Genomic DNA, 19,854 nt, shown 5'->3' with positions numbered 1-19,854 from the left:
ACAAGCTGCCTGGAAACAATGCACCTTTATTATCCAGCGACAGAACGCCGACATCCCCTGTGGACGCCCCTCTGAATGCAGCTTTTCTAAGCAGATTATGACTTCAGGACAGACAAGGTCATGAACGGTCTTTGGACGGAACAAGAACCAGTTTTTCTTTGGTTTTACGGTCAAACCAGCAAAGTGACCCCTGCAGCTTCCTCAAAGGAGAAACAAAATCAGCCGATCATTAAAGACTCGTCGTAAGGCTTCTTCTGTGAACTGAAGCCACGTGTCCTCGAGAGCAGGGGAGAAACAGTCTTTTCATATTCCCTAACAGTAGATGGCGATGATGACCTTTAATGTGGTCGAACACCCACAGTTTCACACCACAGAAGAAGACCTGAACGTCTGTTTAGATGGGCTAACTGAGGACAGAGAAATGCAGGTTTGATGAGAAAAATACTTGTCAGCAGTTGAACTTTTAATTTCGTGCATTTCGAATGAAAACATCAAGCGAGTCTGTTAGAAATGTCTGTGAAGTTCTGACTGTCAGTTTTATGAATGGCTGAAGTCGACTGGAGTTTTAGAAACACTGTTCATTCAGTGAGTGGATACTCGGCTAACGCTACAGATTTTGAGCCATTTTTAAACTAGACTGGACTCAATACTCAGATACTTATTTCAAATATAAACTTCATCTGGCTTATAGTTTTTTTTCATTCAAAAATTTTCTATATTTTTTATACTGTATATTCAAATTATTAATTTTTTTTTATCATGATTAATTGCAAAATTTTGGTTAAGGCTTTCTTTTAATTTGAAAACTGCATTACACATTGGCATTGTGTTAATTTGGTTTATATGGCATTTTATTTTGAAAGAAAATTCAAAAAGGCTTGATTCTTAACTAGACGCTCTGGTGAGAAATCAGTCCAACAGGATGCTGCAGTTTCAACAATTAATTCAAATTAAGTCAATCTCCACGTGAAGTTGCAGCGATCAGACAAAACTCCGAGGTCGCAGATTTCATGGAGACTGGTTGAATTCATTGTTGAGAAAAAGTGTCAGTGACTCCCTGCGCCACCTGGTGGAACGACCTGGTATTTGGACCGTGACGAGCTGGTTAGCTTGTTCGCGCTGGTTGGCTTTTATTTCCAGGTTGTTTTGAGTGTTTCCGACGCGGCGGCCATCGAGGCGCCGAGTTCTGCAGGAGGATCTCATGTCAGACCTGTGATATGGCAGCTCGGCGAGCTGACGTGGTTTCTCCGTGTGGGTAGAGGAAGCGGAGGGAGCGTGTTTGGGTGGAAGAGGAGCTGTATAATCCCCCCCCCCCGCTCTGTGCTGCAGGGTAGTTAAAGCACAGCGGGGCAGATTAACACACAGGGCTCATCTCGTCAGGAGCGCCGGCCCGGCTCTAAGCCGCCTCGCCTCGCCGCCCACCCCGGCCTGCTGACTCCACCACATCACAACCGAGCAGGAATCACCCAGAAACTCCGCCGTCACCTAAGTGAGGCTCCAGAGCCGCCGTCTTGCGGCGTCACATTTCCTTGTCGGTTCTGACCTGTCTCCTTCCTGACGGCTCAGCCGTAAATCCAGCCTTTCTTCAGATATTTCAGGAATATTTCGGGGGGGTTCGTTTAAATATGCTAATCCTCCGCTACCTTTAAGGACGTGGCGCGGAGGATTGTGGCGTCTGAACAGGAAGGCCTGGCCCCTGATGCTGACAGCTGGCACTGACCTTGTTTTCACCCACTGTGGGCCTGATCAGATTAGAAGGCGGGTACAGGACTAATGCCACCGGCCTCCACCGCCAGTCCTGCCAGCGCTTTGATTCACCTTGATTGGCTCTGTCAACTCTCGCTCATCCGGTCGAGGGAGGCTGGGCTGATATGGAGGGAGCAGGACGTGAACGGCGGCAGGGTGACATTTGATCCGGGTCCAGATCAACCATAAACGTCTGTCAGGGTTCTTAACGCTTCATTCACCGGCAATACGTGACTTCATTAGGATTTAGATGTTTCCTGAGACATTAAGATGTCTGATGGCGAGGAGACCCTGTGTCCCTGTGATGGACGACCGCAGGAGGAGCTGAAGGCGGGCTGACCAGGGACGCATGGAGGCGGAGCTCGTGAGCTCAGGCTGAACACGCCGCCTCTGTTCTGCTGTCTGCAGGCGCTGTGTTGTGTTGTTGTGTTGTTTCTGTTTGTTTCTTTTGAAGTCAGCCGCTGAATGCACACTGACAGCTGCTGCATACGGAAGCAGATCCTGCTGCGTGTGTGTGTGTGTGTGTGTGTGTGTGTGTGTGTGGGACAATAAACCGACCACACACTACAGCATCTTTCATAACGCTGCTGAGAAACCTTTCATCACATCAACTGAGAGTCTGCATCCACAACCTGGTTCTTAACTCTGACTGGTCAGAGGACAGCTGGACATGGAGGAGTGTCTCACACACACAGCTGGACATGGAGGAGTGTCTCACACACACAGCTGGACACGGAGGAGTGTCTCACACACACACACAGCTGGACACGGAGGAGTGTCTCTCACACACACACAGCTGGACACGGAGGAGTGTCTCACACACACACACACAGCTGGACACGGAGGAGTGTCTCACACACACACACAGCTGGACATGGAGGAGTGTCTCTCACACACACACAGCTGGACACGGAGGAGTGTCTCACACACACTGCATCGACTCACTTCGCTTCCTCGTCTCTGGCCACCAGAAGGCGCATGTGATTGGTCGCAGAGGCTGCCCTCAAGATGTCCACCGCCCTGCGGACACACAGACCGGGCTGCTGCCGTGATTCGGTTCTCGATACCAGCAGCAGGCTGGCGCTTTCGTTACCTTTCACTGGTGACTCCCACCAGGCTGTCCCCGTTCACCTCCAGGATCTGGTCCCCCGGCAGCAGGTTTCCTGTCAGAGATCACAGTCAGATGACGGATTAACGCAGAAAGTGAATCCAGTATGACCAGCTCTCTGCTTCCAGCTGCCTGAAGCCTCAGAACCGGTGGATCGGAGCAGCTGAAGGCCGGCTGTCCCTGATCCAAAACCAGCCTGACTGTGAACCTGTGGCTGAACCTCGGAGTGATGCGGGGCTGATGGATCAGTGGCCTACATTCACTCTGCAGGAGCAGGAAGCAGGCCGCTGTGTTTTATTCATGCCTCCATTCACAGGAGAGCAGTTTGAAAATACTTCACTGTCACTCCAGGCGTCTTCAGGCTGAGCTGGCTGACCGGTGTCTGTTTCTCTGACTGTCCATCTGATTCACAAGACCATCAACATTCTGAGACAAAGAGGACTGAATCCAGCTCAATGTGACGTTACATTTAAAAATAAATGCAAACCTGATCATGCTACTGGTGATCTCTCCTGCTAAATAAACACCTGCTGGTGTACTGAATGTGCACAGTGTATAACCTGAAGACCGATCTACTCCTCACGATGGATTCTTGAGGAAAAGAGCATTTTTGATCAGATAAACTGATCCGTGAAGACATCAGTAAAAAAAAAAAACCACGATGCTCAACATGGATCCTGTCTGTATTTCAAAAATCAAAGTCTCTCTGTTCTACTGCTAGCGTTTGTGTACGTATCGTCAGAGATTTGCTTGAATTTACACACACTCCTGAGCACAAGTCCAAGCTGATGAATTCCAGCTGTTGCTCCTACACACTCATTACACACACATCTGTGTGTGGTCGCGGTTGAAAAGCGAGGCTCCAGGACAGAGACAAACCGCAGACGCTGGATCGCTCACCATCGCTGGATGCAAGGCCACCAGGTAGAATCCGCTTGACGTAGACTCCAAACTCCTCCCCAGTCAGCTCCTTCACTCCTCCGATCACCTTGATTCCTGACGGGACGAGAAGGAAACAACACTTCAAGGCTTTGGCCTTCACTTCAGGGAACATTTACAGTTCAGTGTAAAGTTCTGGGTTCAGACGCTGTTAATACTTTTTAGTGTTCACTGATGTACAAGAGACCACAAATGGATCAAGCTGCTACAGTTTCTCAAATGGAGAGAACAGCTGAAATAGATTAAATGACTGGAAAAGTAAAGAAAAGGCAAAGTAAATGAAAAAAATGAAATGGCCGAGAGAAAGAAAAGAGGAGGCGGGTTGTGAAGCGGTTCTCAGGGTCAGAACAGGGTCAAACAGGCTTCATCATCATTTACTCTGAAGAGTCACAGCAAACCTGAAACAGTCTTTTCTCCTCATTAGTCCCTCATTACAGGTTTCTGCCTGAAAAATATTGATTAATAACAGAACAATTAATCACAGATCATTCTCTCTAATTCACTACTGACTGCAGGTATTGCTCAATTAATAACAGTTTATTTCAATTAATGATCTGAATTATTTGCAAAGAGCTTCAGTGAGAGTTCTCTGCTTCTGCCAATGCACTGCAGTTCAGTAATTCACAGGAAATATATTTAGTAATATTTCAGTTAAAGGTGCTTGTAGGCAGGATTTTGCTAGTCAATGCTAATGTTTCTGTGTTTTCTTTGGATTAAATATTAGAGTATCCATTGATAATCCTTTAGGAGTGTAGCATAATTGCACTACCACGAGGGCGCAGCGTTTCCATCTGTCTCTGTTCTGAGCTGAAAAGGAATCTCCACCGCTCCAGGTATATTTGACCAATCAGAAGAGCCCCTGAGGTAACCCTAAGCAAGATGGCGGAGATGCGGAATCCTGCCTACAGCAGCTTTAATAATTGGTGCCATTCATAAAGTATAATTAATGATTTGAACTTTGCATAAAGGACTTTGGTGTCCTGCTTTAAGGAATCTACGACTCCAGTAATTTACTTCTAATAACCAAACTCTCTGCAGTGTTTTATCGATGGTGAGTCGCTGTTGTTTCCCGTCAGCTTCACTCATCTTTTCACCATTATCTCAAATTAAAATGCTGGTAAATTCCAAATGGAACAAATGCAGATGAGCCTTCATGAATGAATATTAATGAGTGACCACAGATGGGATTCTGAACACGGCGACCCCCGAGGGACCTGTTCCTGGCTTCCTGCTGACAGACAGGGACCAGAGGGGTCGTCAGGGTCGACTCCGAGGTCGTTCCGGGGACTTCTGACAACTTTCAATGAAAGTGGTCAAACATGCACTTTCGAGGCTTCATGTTCCTGTTTCCGGGATGACAGCTTCATGTCCAATTAAACAGCATATCGACATCAACAGATCCATGAACAGGCTTCTTACAGGTGAGCCTTTCAAATTAATACAGCATATGGTCATGCATTTCATTCAGCATGTAGGTGAAATGAAACAGGATTATATAGAGGGGGAGAAAAAAAAGATGAAACATGCCGGAGCAGTCCAGGATCTATGTCACAGTGCAGCCTGAGAAAGATCCAGAAGAGACTGAGAGAGCTGCAGAGGCACAAACACACCTGCTGATCCACGCTAACTCACTGATTCTCTACATTAACGACAGAGATGTCTGTCTGATGTGGGGGCCTCCCGTTTCCATCAGGCAGGGCGGCTGGGGGCCGGAGCGCGAGTGGGAGAGAATATCAGAGGCTTCCTGAGCCGTTTGATCTGCTGCTGAATTAAAAATCCTCCTTCAGGTCCGTCGGCTCGCAGTGTGAGCTCGGAGCAGAGGAGGCTTCTGCTGGTCTCAGTCAGTCCCGCACAGATCCAGCACAGTTAACCCTGAGCTGCCGGGCCGGGGCTGGGGGCCAGGGGCTGGGGGCCGGGGGCCGGGGGCCGGGGCCGCCGCCGGGCCGGGGGCCGCCACTGAACCACAGCGGGAACTCTAACTGGGTCTGGAGCTGAGGGGCGGCAGTTAATTACAGCCTGCTGGAGGAAGGGCAGTGAGCGGGAGGCTCCTGGAGGAAAACAGCTCCTGCCTCTTCTTTTGTTGCCTCAGAGCCGTGTGCTGCCCCCGCCGCCCGCCCGCCATCAGATAAGCCGCCGAATTATTCCAGTGCAGCAGGAGCCGGAGCGAACACTGTCCTCCTCAGCTCCACGTTCTGCTACACAGACCATCCCTTTCCACCCCGGAATCCAGGGCGAGTTGGTCAGCCAGGCCTCGGCTGTTCCAGCAGTCAGACCCGCAGATGACCCCTCCTCCGCCCACAGGCCGCGGCGTTAACAGGGAGATTAAACGTGCGCGCTCCCCGGTGCACGGCGGACCCCCCCCCCCCCCCCCCCCCCCCCCCCCCCCCCCCCCCCCCCCCCCCCCCCGCAGGTGGACGGTGGGGGTCTGGAGGCTCGGCTCAGTGCACGCTGAGGCACGTGCTCCACCTGGATGACTGTAAGCTGATTTGCCTCTCACCTGTGTGCTGAGCAGCGTTCTCACATGCAGCACTGCTATATTTAGTCCCGGGGCTTCATGTGGACCCATCGAGGAGCTGAAGCTCTCATTACAGACCCATCAGCGGGGGGGGCAACAGGCCCAGTAGTCACCTTCAGCTTTTACTCACTTCGATAAGCCACATATGTCTGAATGTTCACAGGACAGGTTTCGTCTTCTATAAAGACAACTACATCAAGAGTCAGAGGTCACTCAAGGAGAGGTTACAATGCCCCATACAGGCAACCCAGGACCAGAACTGGACCACAGGAGGTCAGAGGCGTCTAAATCATCTTGATGGCAATAGACTGGCTGAAGGTGTGATTAAAGAAAAAATTAAATACAGATTAATATCTTGACAGAAAGACAAAAGAATAGCTTGTATGATATCTGATGGTCTTTCTCCTCCACTGCCTGGTTTCTTCTGTTTGTGCTGCATGTTCACAGCAGTGAATCAGTGGGATCAAAGAGTAACATCAGAGAAAGATGGAGAAAAACACGAGAAAATAAAAAAATAACAGTAATTCACATGGTGGCTGCTCAGCCCACACGCCTGCAGCCACAGTGTGAAGCTATCACGTCAACATGGACCTAAAACTCCAGTTAAAGAGGCTCCGGCTCCTTACTCTGATGAACGATTGGTCTTAAAGCTGCTCCGTTATCACTGGATTCCCACAAAATGAGCCGCAGTGTGCAGGTAGCAGACAACATGACGGGACCCGTCTCCTCATTAAACCAAGGATTTCTACAGTTAATAGTGAGAACACTCCGTCCCGTTCAGGAGTCTGTCTCACAGAACGTCTTCTCACTGCGGTATGGAGCAGATCTGACCGCCAGCGTCTCTCCGTCACGCTAATTAGGTCACTATAGAAATTCCTCAAAGCCCAATAGACCCTAATAAAGCCTAATAAAGCCCAATAGTCACGTTTATTAATAAATAAAGAAAAGCTCATTCTATATGTGGTAAAATAGGTCAAGACAAACAAGAGGATCCGCCATGTTCATGTTATTACGACACTGCTTCACTCTGAAAGACCAGGACACACCCGGTCAGCCACGTGCATGTGGAACGTTCTGTGATAAAGCTGCTGCTGGGCAGCATTTCGGAAGCTGGTGGTGTGCCACAGGGCACTGTCCTGGGTCCTCTGTCATTTTCAGTGGATTGATCGTCCCTCCATTGTCTGTGTGTCCTGGAAGCTTCGCAGATCCTACGACGAGGCTTCAGCACTTCTGAATGTCGAGAAGTTCAAAGTGAGATCCTGGTTCTCCCTCCGTCCACCGTGACCCTGCTCAGGGTCGCCGGGCGCTGGAGCCAATCCCAGCTTACTGTGGGCGGGGACGGGACACACGTGGACGGGTCTCCGGTCCATCACAATTTTCTTTTCTGTGAACTTTCATGCCCCTGTCCTTCCTCCCCCCCCCCCCCCCCCCCCCCCCCCCCCCGGCGGAGCGAGCGCAGCGCCGGCCCGGCTGCTCTGGGACCGGCCGGCGCTCCACCGGCGTGCCGCCGCTGAAGTGAGGTGAGGATAAAAACAACAGCAGCTCCTGCATTCTTAGCCCAGCTGGGTTAAGTGGGTTAGGGCTTTGCCACATGACCTACTTCCCCTCCCAGGCAAACACTGATACTTAGCGAGGATACCTACTCTGCAGAGAAAATCCCCCGAAAAGTAGGACTTTATTATTTCAGTGGTTCATCATGAGGCTGAGGCGGCGGCTGATTGGATGAACCTGTGCATCATGTCGTTAGCAGCGATTCGATTTCCTGTAAATCACCCGTATCGAGTGTTCTTTGTGACTGAACTGGACATTCACGCAGGAAGAAGAACAAAGTCAGAGGAACCTACCCAGTCCGTTCTCACAGTCTGTGAACTCCATGGAGTGAACGGCCCGGTCGACGCCGTACGGCCCCATCAGTGTCCTGCCGGGGAAACACACCGTTACTCACTCACTGAAGGACGTGTCAGATCAGCCACAAATGGACGCTGCTGAAGCTGCAAACATGACGGAGAACAACGGAAGCGTCTTCATTTCTAACTGGATGCGTCCGAGCTCTGCTCCAGGAGGCAGATTTTTGTTTTTATCAAAGTGGGCGTTCGCGGCTGCTGCCATCGACGAGCCGTCCAACAATCAAACACACAACAGAGAGCATGGCACACACACACACACACACACACACACACACACCAGTGATCACACATGAAGAGGCCGGATTGATTTTTAAGGCCAGACGGTTCCTGTGTCCTGTGGAGGTTTGTTTACACTGAAAACAGGAGAATCCACTTCAGCTTCCCTGAAATCCAAACGCTCTGGACCCTGCTCAGTCTGGATTTCTGGATTTGGACCTTTTGCTTCAGTGAAATGTGGACGATCTGCTGTCCCAACCGGATCTCAGCCTGGACCAAGTGTCCTCGGTAACAGAGGACCTCCGTCCATCGCGGCTGTCTGTCCTCTCACATCTGGACCCGGCGTCTCCAGCTCCAGACGGCAGAGGCAACATGCAAACACAGCAGCCCAGGAAACCCCAACCCCAACCCTGAGGAGCGCCGTGTGACTGTGTCCCGGACGGCAAGCTGCTGGTTCATGCTGGAGGGAGACCGCTGAAGGTCGTCCACACGGACGCACGACCTCCATCCACCTGCACGTCCTCTAAATCTGCTTATCCTGAACAGGGCCGGCGGGCTGGCCGACACAGGCCCGTCCTGGACGGGAGAGAGGGAGCTCTCCATCTGCCTCCCGAAAACTCTCAGAGACATCAGTCCAGCTCGCTGTTCACAACGCAGCCTGACGGCGTGGCGATGGGTGGAACGTCCAGACCTCTGACTGCCAGATATGAGTCCATTTTCAGAAGGAAAAAATGTGATGAGGAGACACCTTTAAAAATATAGATGGAGATAAGTGAAAGATCAGATCTCAGGCGATCAGGCGATCAGAGCTGTGCACTGCTCAGTAATCTCTCATTGATGAGATTGGCAGCAGTTATTGGCGTCTTATGTAAGAGCTTTTCTCAAGTGACTGCTGGGATTTAGCTTCACTTTCCTTCACTCCTAATCCCAAATTTGGTTGCAATTAAAATCAAAGTCCGGGAGGTGGAGTGAAGGGTGGAGATGAGTGGGATTATTTCAGGAGTCTGGATCCACGGCTCCTCCACGGGGTGTCTTACCACTTCCTGTCTGCCACAAATGACAAAGTGGGATCAATATTTCATGTGCAGAGGCCTCGGCACTCCGGCTCCGTCAGAGAGGAGAGCCGGGGACAGCGTCAGGACGGAAACACCGTCAGGACGGAAACACCGTCAGCCTCTCATCAGCCTGCAGACCCCGACTCAAACCAAAAGCGCTGCAGGACCGAGAGTCAGACCTCCTGAAGCTTCTGTGGAGATCGGTCCAGCATTTAGACCATCTGAGGTTCCAGAGACTTGACGACCTGCCTGGGCTCGGCGGTCTGCAGGACTCTGCTGCTACTGCTATTTCACAAGTTACAAGTAATTGGATTACAGAGATCTTTTAAACCGCTGAGACTGTTTTCTCAACCTGACACGTCTCCAGCTTTGACAAATTATTTAACCTGATCGACTGAAGTCAAGGCAGAGGACGACGGTTCTTCAGACAAAAATGGCCGAATCCATCTGATCTTTTATTTTGAAGAGCAGAGTCTGCAGGATGCCTGTAGGAGGCGCCACGGACTGAAACCTCAGCTCTATGGCGTGAGGGTGGAACTGAGGTCTGACAGAGAGGAAAGGTGAACGTCCAGGAATACGAGTGGCGCCGGCGCATCGGATTCAGACTGAACCGGCCTTCAGGCGGTGAGCGACAGTGAGGAGGCGGCGCTGGACGGGGGCGAGTGACACTAACAGCCCAAAACCATCCTACCAGCAGCTAAAAGGTTCATGGTTTCAACCTGCTGTCAAACATCAGGCCCGTGGGCCAAAACCGGCCCTCAACAGGCTCCAATATGGACAAAGCACCAAGAAAATCCCCAAAATTCCAAAGGAATCATGGACTGGAGAGCAGAGACAACACAACATTGAGTGACTTTTCACCACAACCAAGCAAAACTTTTAAAATTTGAATTGACAGGTTGATACAGGGGCCATTTGCTGCAGCTGTGCTCTGTGGGATTTTCCCAGTGTCAGTGCTGTGGACCAACAGGCTCACGGACACTTCCTGGACTCACTGCAACGCTGCTGTTATTCTGTAAAACTCACAAAATCTCATCTCTTATCATTCAGACCGTATCAGTCTGAGAACAAATAACAACTGTCAGTAAATCACTGAATTCCATTTCAGAAATCTTTCTGCTGAAAATCTGCTTCTGTCATTTCTTACTCCTCCAGTCTGGCTTCATGTGGTTTCACTGAACTGCTTCATCTCTGCGTTTCTGACATGACGCCACAGGAAGCATGAAACAATCAGTTATCGTTCATCTTCTAGGCTGAAAACTTTTCCCTGAAATGGATCTCACTCTCAAATGTGGTGTAAACGGGACCTGGTTCAGGGTCAGAGGTCATCTGAGACAATTCAACATGACAGGTCATCAGTTCACAACACGATGAGAGAACACACACACACACACACACACACACACACACACACACGCACAGTCTTGTATTTCTATCCTTGTGGGGACCGTCCATTGACTCCCATTCATGTCTAGCCCCTAACCCTGACCCTTACCCTGACCCTAACCCACACCACAACAAAGCCTAACCCTAAAGAAATGTTTTTGCACTTTTACTTTTTTCAGTAACAACAACATGGTCAAGAAAACACTGTTTCTCCTACTTAGGACCGGAAAAAGGTCCCCACAAGGCACGTCGTTCCACGTTTTGCTATCCTTGTGGGGACATTTGGCCCCGACAAGGATAGAAATACAAGAACACACACACACACACACACACACACACACACACACACACACACACACACACACACACACACACACACACACACGGTATGTGGAGAGAAGTCCCACACGCACAGGGAGAACATGCAAACCGCACAGAGAAAGGCCTGGACCGGGCTCAAACAAGACGACAGCACCAACCACTACACCACCGCGCCACCGCAGCTTCATCTGAACCCAGATCAGCTTCATTTCTGACAGAGAGGTGAAGTGGTTTTATGGTCGGCTGTTCTGGTTCTGGTTCTGGTTCTGGTTCTGGAGGGGTCTGAGGGGGAACCCTCTGCTCCTCGTCCTGCAGCCCGCCAGGCTACGTGTTGATTCCTCACTTTCTTTCCTTCTTCCTCCTCACCTCCATCCACAGAAACACTCCGCGCCTCCACCTTCCGACGCAACCGAAACACGCGCGTTTTACGCAGACCCTCCGCCGCTCTGCACGCGCCTCGCTTCCATTTGAACCTCCTTCACCCTCCAGTTCCTCCACCGGAGAGTCACGCACCGACACCGTGAACCGTGAATGTCAGAGTAGCGAGGAGCGGCGTCGATCCGCGAGCCCCCGCCGCGGTGCGCTCAGCTCGGCTCGGCTCGGCTCGGCGCCGCGCGCCGTGGAGCGCCGCAGCGCAGCGCGCGCTCTCCGTACCTGCTGATGATCACGGCTCCTTTGTACATGACTGAGAAGGTTGGCATGTTGACATGGAGGACGTCGGTCGGTTCTCGCAGCCTCCCCAGTGTTCAGCCTTCAGCCCGCAGCCGCATGCATGGTGGAGTGTGTGAGCGCGCGTGAGAGAGAGCGAGTGTGAGAGAGAGTGTGTGTGTGTGTGTGCGCCCAGCAGCAGCAGCAGCCTCCTAATTCCACTTCAGCAGAGGACTGTCCGCTCCTCACATCTCCACCTTCAGCCACACTTTAATCTCTTATACAACCAGGACCGAAAATTAAAGGGGGGGGGGGGGGGGGGGGGGGGGCTGGTCTTTAGTCAAGTTAACACACACGCGCGCGGTTTTTCTATTTTTGCAGCAGCCAACATCAGTTTTAAATTTACTGCATGTATCTAGTTTTTTTTTTAAGTGCATCTTCATTTATAGATGCATTCTGGGATGTGTCAGGATTATGCTGACAAGTTTAAGGGTCTGTTTAGCTGTGCACCACCAGTTTGCACCAGCAGGTGGTGTATTCTGTCAGTCAGAGACACACCTGAAGGAAAGCTGGACTGCATCTGGCTGAAGCTGTTATGTGAGTGATAAACTGGAGTTTCTCCACCTGGACACTCTGCCATGAGGAAAACACAGCGGCCCGTCCGGCACACGGAAACACGGCGCTGTTGAGGTGAAACGGCGTCGGAGGGGATCTCAAATCCTTTAAGTGCCCCGCTCTCCATTTACAAACCCATATTTAATCCCACATGCATTAATCTGAGGCTGCAATCCGACCTCTTAACCTCTGACCGCGGCTGCAGCGCGAGGCCGACCGCCACCGTTCAGTCAACTCGTCGCCTCTTTCCTCAACAGGACGCCGTTTTCCTCACCCGTCGCAGAGCGCTCGCCAAACTGCAGAAATCCAGTGTTCGGGGATATTTCCTCACTGCCAGGCGTCACGATAGCACAACATTCGTTGTGACTAATTATTCTCTTCCAAAGTCACAGAACTGAGTTAAAACACGATGATGCAGGAGAATTAAAAGGACTCGGGCCATGATTACAGTGAAAACGTTAAACTCTGGCGGCGTGACAGTTCTCCGTTTTCACTACAACGGTGCACAGATCCACTGAAAACACGACTTTTTCAGAACTGCTCCTCCGGTAGAACTATTTGAAAACTCTCGGGCTCCGTCACCGTGTAAACGGGCGAAAACAACCCTTTTTTCTCCCATTATTTTCTGCCGTTTCCATGGAAACAGACGCTGTTTTCTAAACGTTGCCGTGGCAACTTGAAACATTTTGGAACAGAAAACCTGTATAAGGTTAGTTTTCACTGGAAGCATTGTGGAAAAACTAAAAGAAACGGCACTAAATGTTTGATTCGACTGAGTGAAAAGGATTTTTATATTCAGATATAAGCTTCGTTTTTCATATTCTAACATTTTGTATAAAATGTTTCCTTTAAAGCGACACTGAGGAACTTTCAGTTTTTGTTGATTTTGGCGGCGCCAGTGGACAAAGCGGTAGTGTTTTGCCTGAAGGAATGCTACAGTTCCCATGAGGCCTAGCGCGTGGCGTGGTAAAATGCTGCTCCCGGTGGCGTGCTGTCGGACTGAACTCGCCTTCATTTGTTTCCAGTGGCTGTGTGAAGGACGGATAGCGACGAGGTCATGAATCTAATGGTGGCTAAACAATGTTCTATCATGATGTGACGCATGCCGTAAAGCAGTCCGCACATGTGGAGTTTTTTAGTGTGCAGGGTTCCTCCCACCCTCCTCACAGCTGCTCAGTCCAAGTGGAAGCAACACTGATGCCCTCAGGCCGCGACAGAGGGTCATTCAACTAGTTGTAAGTCGATGTATCATCACAAAAGATATTAAAATGTTTTATTAAGGTTGAAAAGTTATCAAGTGTCGCTTTAATAGTTTGATAATGTGGACATTACTATATTTCCTCTAATACTTCCAATTCACTGTTCCATTATTATTATTCATTTATTCCAGATTGACTTTACTGCCCATCTGCAAACAAATTAATTCACTTTTTTACTCAGTTTTGTACTTATTTACATTTTTAATTTCTCACTAATTCATTGCTTTATTAAGTGGCTTGTTTTAGAGGAAGTGGAGCCTCAGGAGAAATGTCGCATATTTTAAATTCCAAACGTTGTGTTTTGAAATAATGAGACGAATAATTTACAAATGTAGGATGTTCTTTCTGTTTCAAACTATTCTGTCTTCACATTATTAAATGCAGAGACTGCAAACCCTGCTCTAACTTTGTCTTTGTGTAAATCTTCTCATGTCATGGATGGTAGCTTTGTTAAACATATTAACACTTCAGGTATTAAGAAGCCATTTCCCGTCTAAACACACACAGTGAGAGTATGTTTGATCCTCCAGCTGACCTACAGGTCGGTTCTCCGCTCTGCGGAGAGTTCTGATGTTCCAGTGGAGTTTGTTGGATCACATCCTGTTCTGTGTTTAAGATCAGCTCTAAAATCCAGCCGTCTCGCTAAAATGAGCCGTATTACAAACACACACATGCACACACACACACACACACACACACACACACACACACACACACACGTCTCTGCAACCTGTTGCTTCCGTCTGACTGTGCAGTTTGAGGAGTGATGAAATCAGACCCGAGTGTGTGCAGCAGTGGACGTCTGTCCACACACACTCCTGCAGCAGGACATCTACCGCCGGAGACGTGAGCGGGACGCAGCCGGAGATGTGAGCGGGACGCAACCAGAGACGCAGCGGAGACGCAGCGGAGACGCAGCGGAGACGTACCTGGCGAAGCCCAGAGGCACTTTGAGCCTCTGGAACATGTCTGTGGCGGTGAGCCGGGTGGGACTCTGCTGGTTAACGCTGGCTCTGCATGTCCCCCTCCACGCTGCGCTGCGCCGCCGCTGCAGCTGCAGCAGACCTGAGGACCAGAGGACCAGAGGACCTGAGGACCAGAGGACCTGAGGACCTGAGGACTGACGAGGAGCTGATCAGCTTATGGAGCAGATAATACACTCAAATCCATACGGCAACAACCAGGCGCTAAAAATAGGCCTCAGTGAGGGTAATTCAGAAACACTGAGTACACTGTAGTCCTGACAACACACACACACACAAACACACACACAAACACACACACACACACACACACACACACACACACACACGTTTTTATTTCTCCTCTGCTTTCATTCACAGGCTGATGCTGACAGAAGCAGAAGGTGTGTCCCTGCTCTCAGTCCGTCGCCCTCGTCTGAATCGTAGAAACCGCCATGTTCAACACCTCCAAACCGTCCTCTGCCTCCCGGTCCGGCCCACGCTGGAGACGTCTCCCAGCGGCTGGAGGCCCTCCAGGCCTTACCTAACCCCGCCGCCCTGAGCTGACTCCAGATGCCAGCTTGGCTCAAACTTCGGTCCCGCCAGTCGCCTTGTGGAGACGGCCGTGATCTGGTTAGATAATGTGGGTCTGAGGGGCCAAGTCCGGTAAAGAGGAAAACCTGAAAACCCACCAGACACAGCGACAGCCACCCTGTCCGAGCATCCAGCTCGTTATCTAATCCACACACAGAAAAACCGCCACAGATTATTGGCTGCACCACGGTGTGTGTGTGTGTGTGTGTGTGTGGAGATTTTACAACCAAATTTCATCATCTTCTGATGTAACGCCAACGTGCCGATGCCCCAGTGAGAGAACAGCCCGGGACGTGATGCGTGACGAGCGCTCGCTCAGCAGACGGTGAAGACTCCGTTCAGGAACTCTCCGTTCGCTGTTCAGGCTCGCTGTTCTCCTCTCCACTCCTCTGAGGAAACCACGGGTTATTTACCGCGGCACGTGGGCGTTTATGTCCAGCGGGCGGTGTAAATCTGGGAGGCGTCACCTGCATGTCAGGCCCCGCCGTAAAAGCTGTAACATCAGTAATAAGTCACATCTGAGCAGAGCGTCATCAGGAGGATGGAGAGTGTTTCCTGAAGCTCAGCAGGAGTCTGAGCAAACAGAACAATCACCAAAAACCGGTCTGAGAAACCCTGCAGGACCGACGGCTCTCTCAGCCGCTCCCGTCCTCTCTCATCCAGCGTCGGGACGTTTGCATGTTTTTCAAACGGCAGTGTGATGTTTGGGGCTAATCCAGCCAAATTCTTTGAATGAGGACTTGATTTGTGTGACTTGTGTTTACTTTGATCAGCTGCTGGATTACATAACATGAAATCCAGCATTTAAAAAAAAAGCCCTAATACCTCCAGAAGCTTAGCAGCTCTTCAAAGAGTCTTTCTGAGATGCTTTCAAGAAGTGACGGGCCGTTTGAACCTCAACCAAAACCCGGGCCGACGGGAGCTGCCACGTATTCAGGGACTCCTCTGTTCCAGCCTCAGGTCTGATTCACCAGCGCCGCTTCTCAGAAAGCTCAGCAGGGATCTCACTGCTCTTTTAGTCCAGCTCCACTCGTCTGCAGGACAATAACGGTCCCTGCTGTCCGAAACCACGCAGGTCCTCCAGCTGCTCAGAGAGAAGCTGATAGATACTGACCTCTAAAGACCAGGAAAAACCTCCACAGACCAGGAAAAACCTCTGTAGAGGAAATGTAGGTCAAAAACCAGTGTCTTCATATTAAAGCAAGAACATGAACACTATGTTTGCCACGGCCCTGTCTCTGGAACACTGGTTTAAAAGCAAACAGCCCAGAAACCGAGTTCTGCTGTTTCTCTACAGATCAAAGGAGTAAACAAGGCTTTTTAGCCAGTTTCCACATTTATAACTCCAGCTATGAAATCCCTTTTTTACCCATCATACCAGAGTCCTGCATACAGTAGCTCTCTCTCTCTCTCTCTCTCTCCCTCACACACACACACACACACACACACACACACACACACACACACACACACACACACACACACACACACACACACACACACACACACACACACTATTCTTCTTCTCTCTCTGGCAGCCATGGCAACGACCATTTGCCTCAGAACATTAATCACTAAATCTGCACAGTGGGTCGTTATCAGATTATGGGATTATCCAATCCACACAGAGAAATCAAACAGGGCCGTACCCAATCACAGAGAGATGCACACACACACACACACACACACACACACACACACACACACACACACACACACCCAGTGGTCTGTCACATGTGTCGAGGCTGCCCTCTGTGGAGGAGAAGCAGCAGATGATTCACAGATTTCTTTTCTGCTCTTTGAGTTTCAGATTCCAGAGAAGTTTGAAGCTCGTGTACGGAGCCGGAGCAGGCTGCTGGACCGTCGGGCCCAGCGGCACACGGGCAGACACATGGTGGCCTCTGCATTCTCCAGTGTATCTAATGAGACTGAACCAGAGGACCACACCAAGTAATAATAACCACGGTTCTTTTTCAGCTTAACGGGATTTCTTATATTTTTACAATGAAATAAATAGTTTTAAATGTCTGTGAAAATTCATATGTAATTAAGAAAAAAACATTTCATTAGACTGACTGCATGATGGTTTTTTTCATTTCAATATCAATGTTCGCCGATCATATTTCGCTCTATTTTAACATCAAGCCTGGAGACAACAGAACAGAGCCAGAAGCACAAAAATAAAGATAAACGACTAAAAACAGCAAAGTAAACCGACTGCTGGAGGAAACTGAGGACACGTCAGAGAAGAAGAAGAACATGAAGTAAATCTGGAGTCTGTTCTAAAGCAGACGAGCTGCAGCGGCGCCACCAGCTGGAGCTTCTCAGTCACGTGTCAACGGGACGAGCAGGAAGACGCTGGAGGAAACGAGGAGCAGCTTCCAGAACGTGGTCAGAGCGAGGCACGGCGGAGGGAGCATCATGAGGCAGGGCTGTCTGGAATCCCCCCTGACTGGGAAGACTAGAGCAGAGCTGTGATGCAGGTTTGAGGCTGAAGAAAGTTCAAATAAGCTGCTGAATCTCTGAGAATTTGAGTTTGAACTTGATTTGAAGCTGAACTCATTCCTGTCTGACGCTCATGTCTCGGTGTTTCAGTCTCCACCTCACCGGCCGGGCTCAGGGATGTAGGACACGGTTTGTCGGGCTCAGCTGCAGTTCCTCTAATCAGGAACAAACACCCAGAAATATTCCATCTGTGATCTTAAAAACAAACCTAAAATAATGAAACCTGTGGCTTCTCCGACCTTGTGAGGGAGAGCACGATAACGCAGAATCAAAGGCTTCGCTGGAATCTTAATTAAACCACGAGAAAAGTGGGTTTAAGCCTCTGCATATTTCAAGGCTGCAGTGAGGTTGTGGAGATGATTAGAGGACATCGGGGATTATTTCACCAGCGCTGCTCTTTGGGAGGAAGGACTCTTATTATTTGCTCACTTGCAAACAAGCTGCGCTTTTGAAGTGCGAAGTAGAGAAGTGGAGTCGGAGAAGATGCTGAGTTCATGTTAACAACCGGTGAACAACAGGCGGAGCCGGTGTGTGTGTGTGTGTGTTGTTTTCCATTCCTGTTTTTATATTTTTAAAACTTAGAAAAGAAATAAGAAATAGAACATCGTGGCTAGAAAAACAGAGCAGCAGGTTTTTTTTAAAACAGAAGCTAAAGAAATGTTTATTATCCTTCACTCTGCAGTAAATGAGACAAAAACACGGTATTCATGGTCACAGCAGCTGCTGATCGATTGAGCTTTCAGTTTTTCAGCTGATATCGTTGAGCCAGAATTGAGTGTTTCACAGCGCTGGTCCTGGAGGAAAGTCCTGAGCGAGGGCTTCTTTAATCAGCCTTCAGGAGCATAAAGTCCCTGAACTCAGCTAATCACCCGTGTTAGAGCCCCGCCCTCGGCCGATACGTGTCTGACACCTCTGACGCTCCTGAACAGACCCGGCGGACACGACATGTCGACAGGGCGAGAAAATCAGCAACAATCAGACGAGAGCGGTCAGCACTCTGCTCCCACGGCCGATCGATGCTCGCCTGGCGGAGCGGCGCCGCGGGGGTCCCATCTCAGCGCATCGATTTCACCCGACAGGCAGGAGCGGCGTCCATTCACACGCTGCAAAATGTCCAAGAGGGAGCCGCAGGAGGACCGAGTCAGGACGGAGCTGACCGAGACGCCGGTCCAGAGACCCGCAGGGCCCAGTGCTGACCGGACCAGGAGCCAAACCGAACAGGAACACAAAGACTCACAGCTTAAAGACACCGACAGAGTGCAAGGCTGGAGGGAGGAGATGAAAAACACCATAAAAACAAAAACTCTACGAAAAACTCAGCACCAGCCTTATTCATATAACCAGTGGATAAGTCACGAAATGAGACACTGAACAAGGACGACAGATTTCAAAGAACCGTGAAGGAAACCTGGATGGAACGGAAGTGGTTTGTGTTGCTTCCACGTCTCTGAGCACATGGCCAGTAGGCTTTACCGGTGACCAGTGGCTGGCAGGGAGAGGGCACAACCAGAACCCCGACCGACGTCAACTCCACCTCAACCCTAACCTGAACTCAAACCTTAACCTCAACTCGAACCGTAACCTGAACCTGAACCCTAACCCGAGCCCGAACTCTAACCTGGACCCTAACCCTAACCTGAACTCGAACCCTTACCCTATAACCCGGCCGAACCTTCCGGGAAGTTCAGCAACAACACCAATCCAATCTGACAACCGGATTAGAGGGTCAGAAACCGAGACACCGTGTCGGTGTGTCGAGCTGCCTGGAAACAGGAATCCATGCTCCTCAACGCGCCGACGGTTCTTCACCAAAACAACGAGTGAAGAAGCTTTCACCTCAGCAGAGCGTTTCCTGTTCGGCAGTCACGCTCCAGCCTCTTCACACTAACCTGCACCAGCCACACTGCCGCTGCTAGCCGCTAACCGCTAGCTGCTTTAGTTAGCTGCGTCAGGTCACGGCGCTGATCAGCAGGAGACAAGGGAAGGTAGTGGTGATTTTGGTGACACTACAGTGAACCGCAGTGTGGTATTGTGTATATTTCTGTGGTTTTTGTCTTCACTGTTGCAGCGTCTTGCAG

General features: G+C 50.1%; 1 protein-coding gene across 1 annotated transcript in view; it reads right to left on the bottom strand.

The window, feature by feature from the left end:
* Window positions 1-12,005, bottom strand: part of LOC115387333 (syntaxin-binding protein 4) — a 33,164-nt gene extending 21,159 nt beyond the window's left edge. The window contains exons 1-5 of the mRNA XM_030090006.1: window positions 11,848-12,005; window positions 8,153-8,226; window positions 3,755-3,850; window positions 2,840-2,909; window positions 2,692-2,766 (exon numbers count right to left, since the gene is read on the bottom strand). Coding sequence (XP_029945866.1) covers window positions 2,692-2,766; window positions 2,840-2,909; window positions 3,755-3,850; window positions 8,153-8,226; window positions 11,848-11,894 — 362 coding nt within the window. The 5' untranslated portion in view covers window positions 11,895-12,005. The remainder of the gene's footprint in view (window positions 1-2,691; window positions 2,767-2,839; window positions 2,910-3,754; window positions 3,851-8,152; window positions 8,227-11,847) is intronic.
* Window positions 12,006-19,854: the final 7,849 nt, after the last annotated feature.

Source organism: Salarias fasciatus, chromosome 4 (genome assembly GCF_902148845.1).
Source record: "Salarias fasciatus chromosome 4, fSalaFa1.1, whole genome shotgun sequence".
NCBI classification, from domain to species: domain Eukaryota; kingdom Metazoa; phylum Chordata; class Actinopteri; order Blenniiformes; family Blenniidae; genus Salarias; species Salarias fasciatus.
The sequence above is the reverse complement of the archived record's forward strand: the minus strand, read 5'-3'. Positions and strand labels throughout refer to the sequence as shown.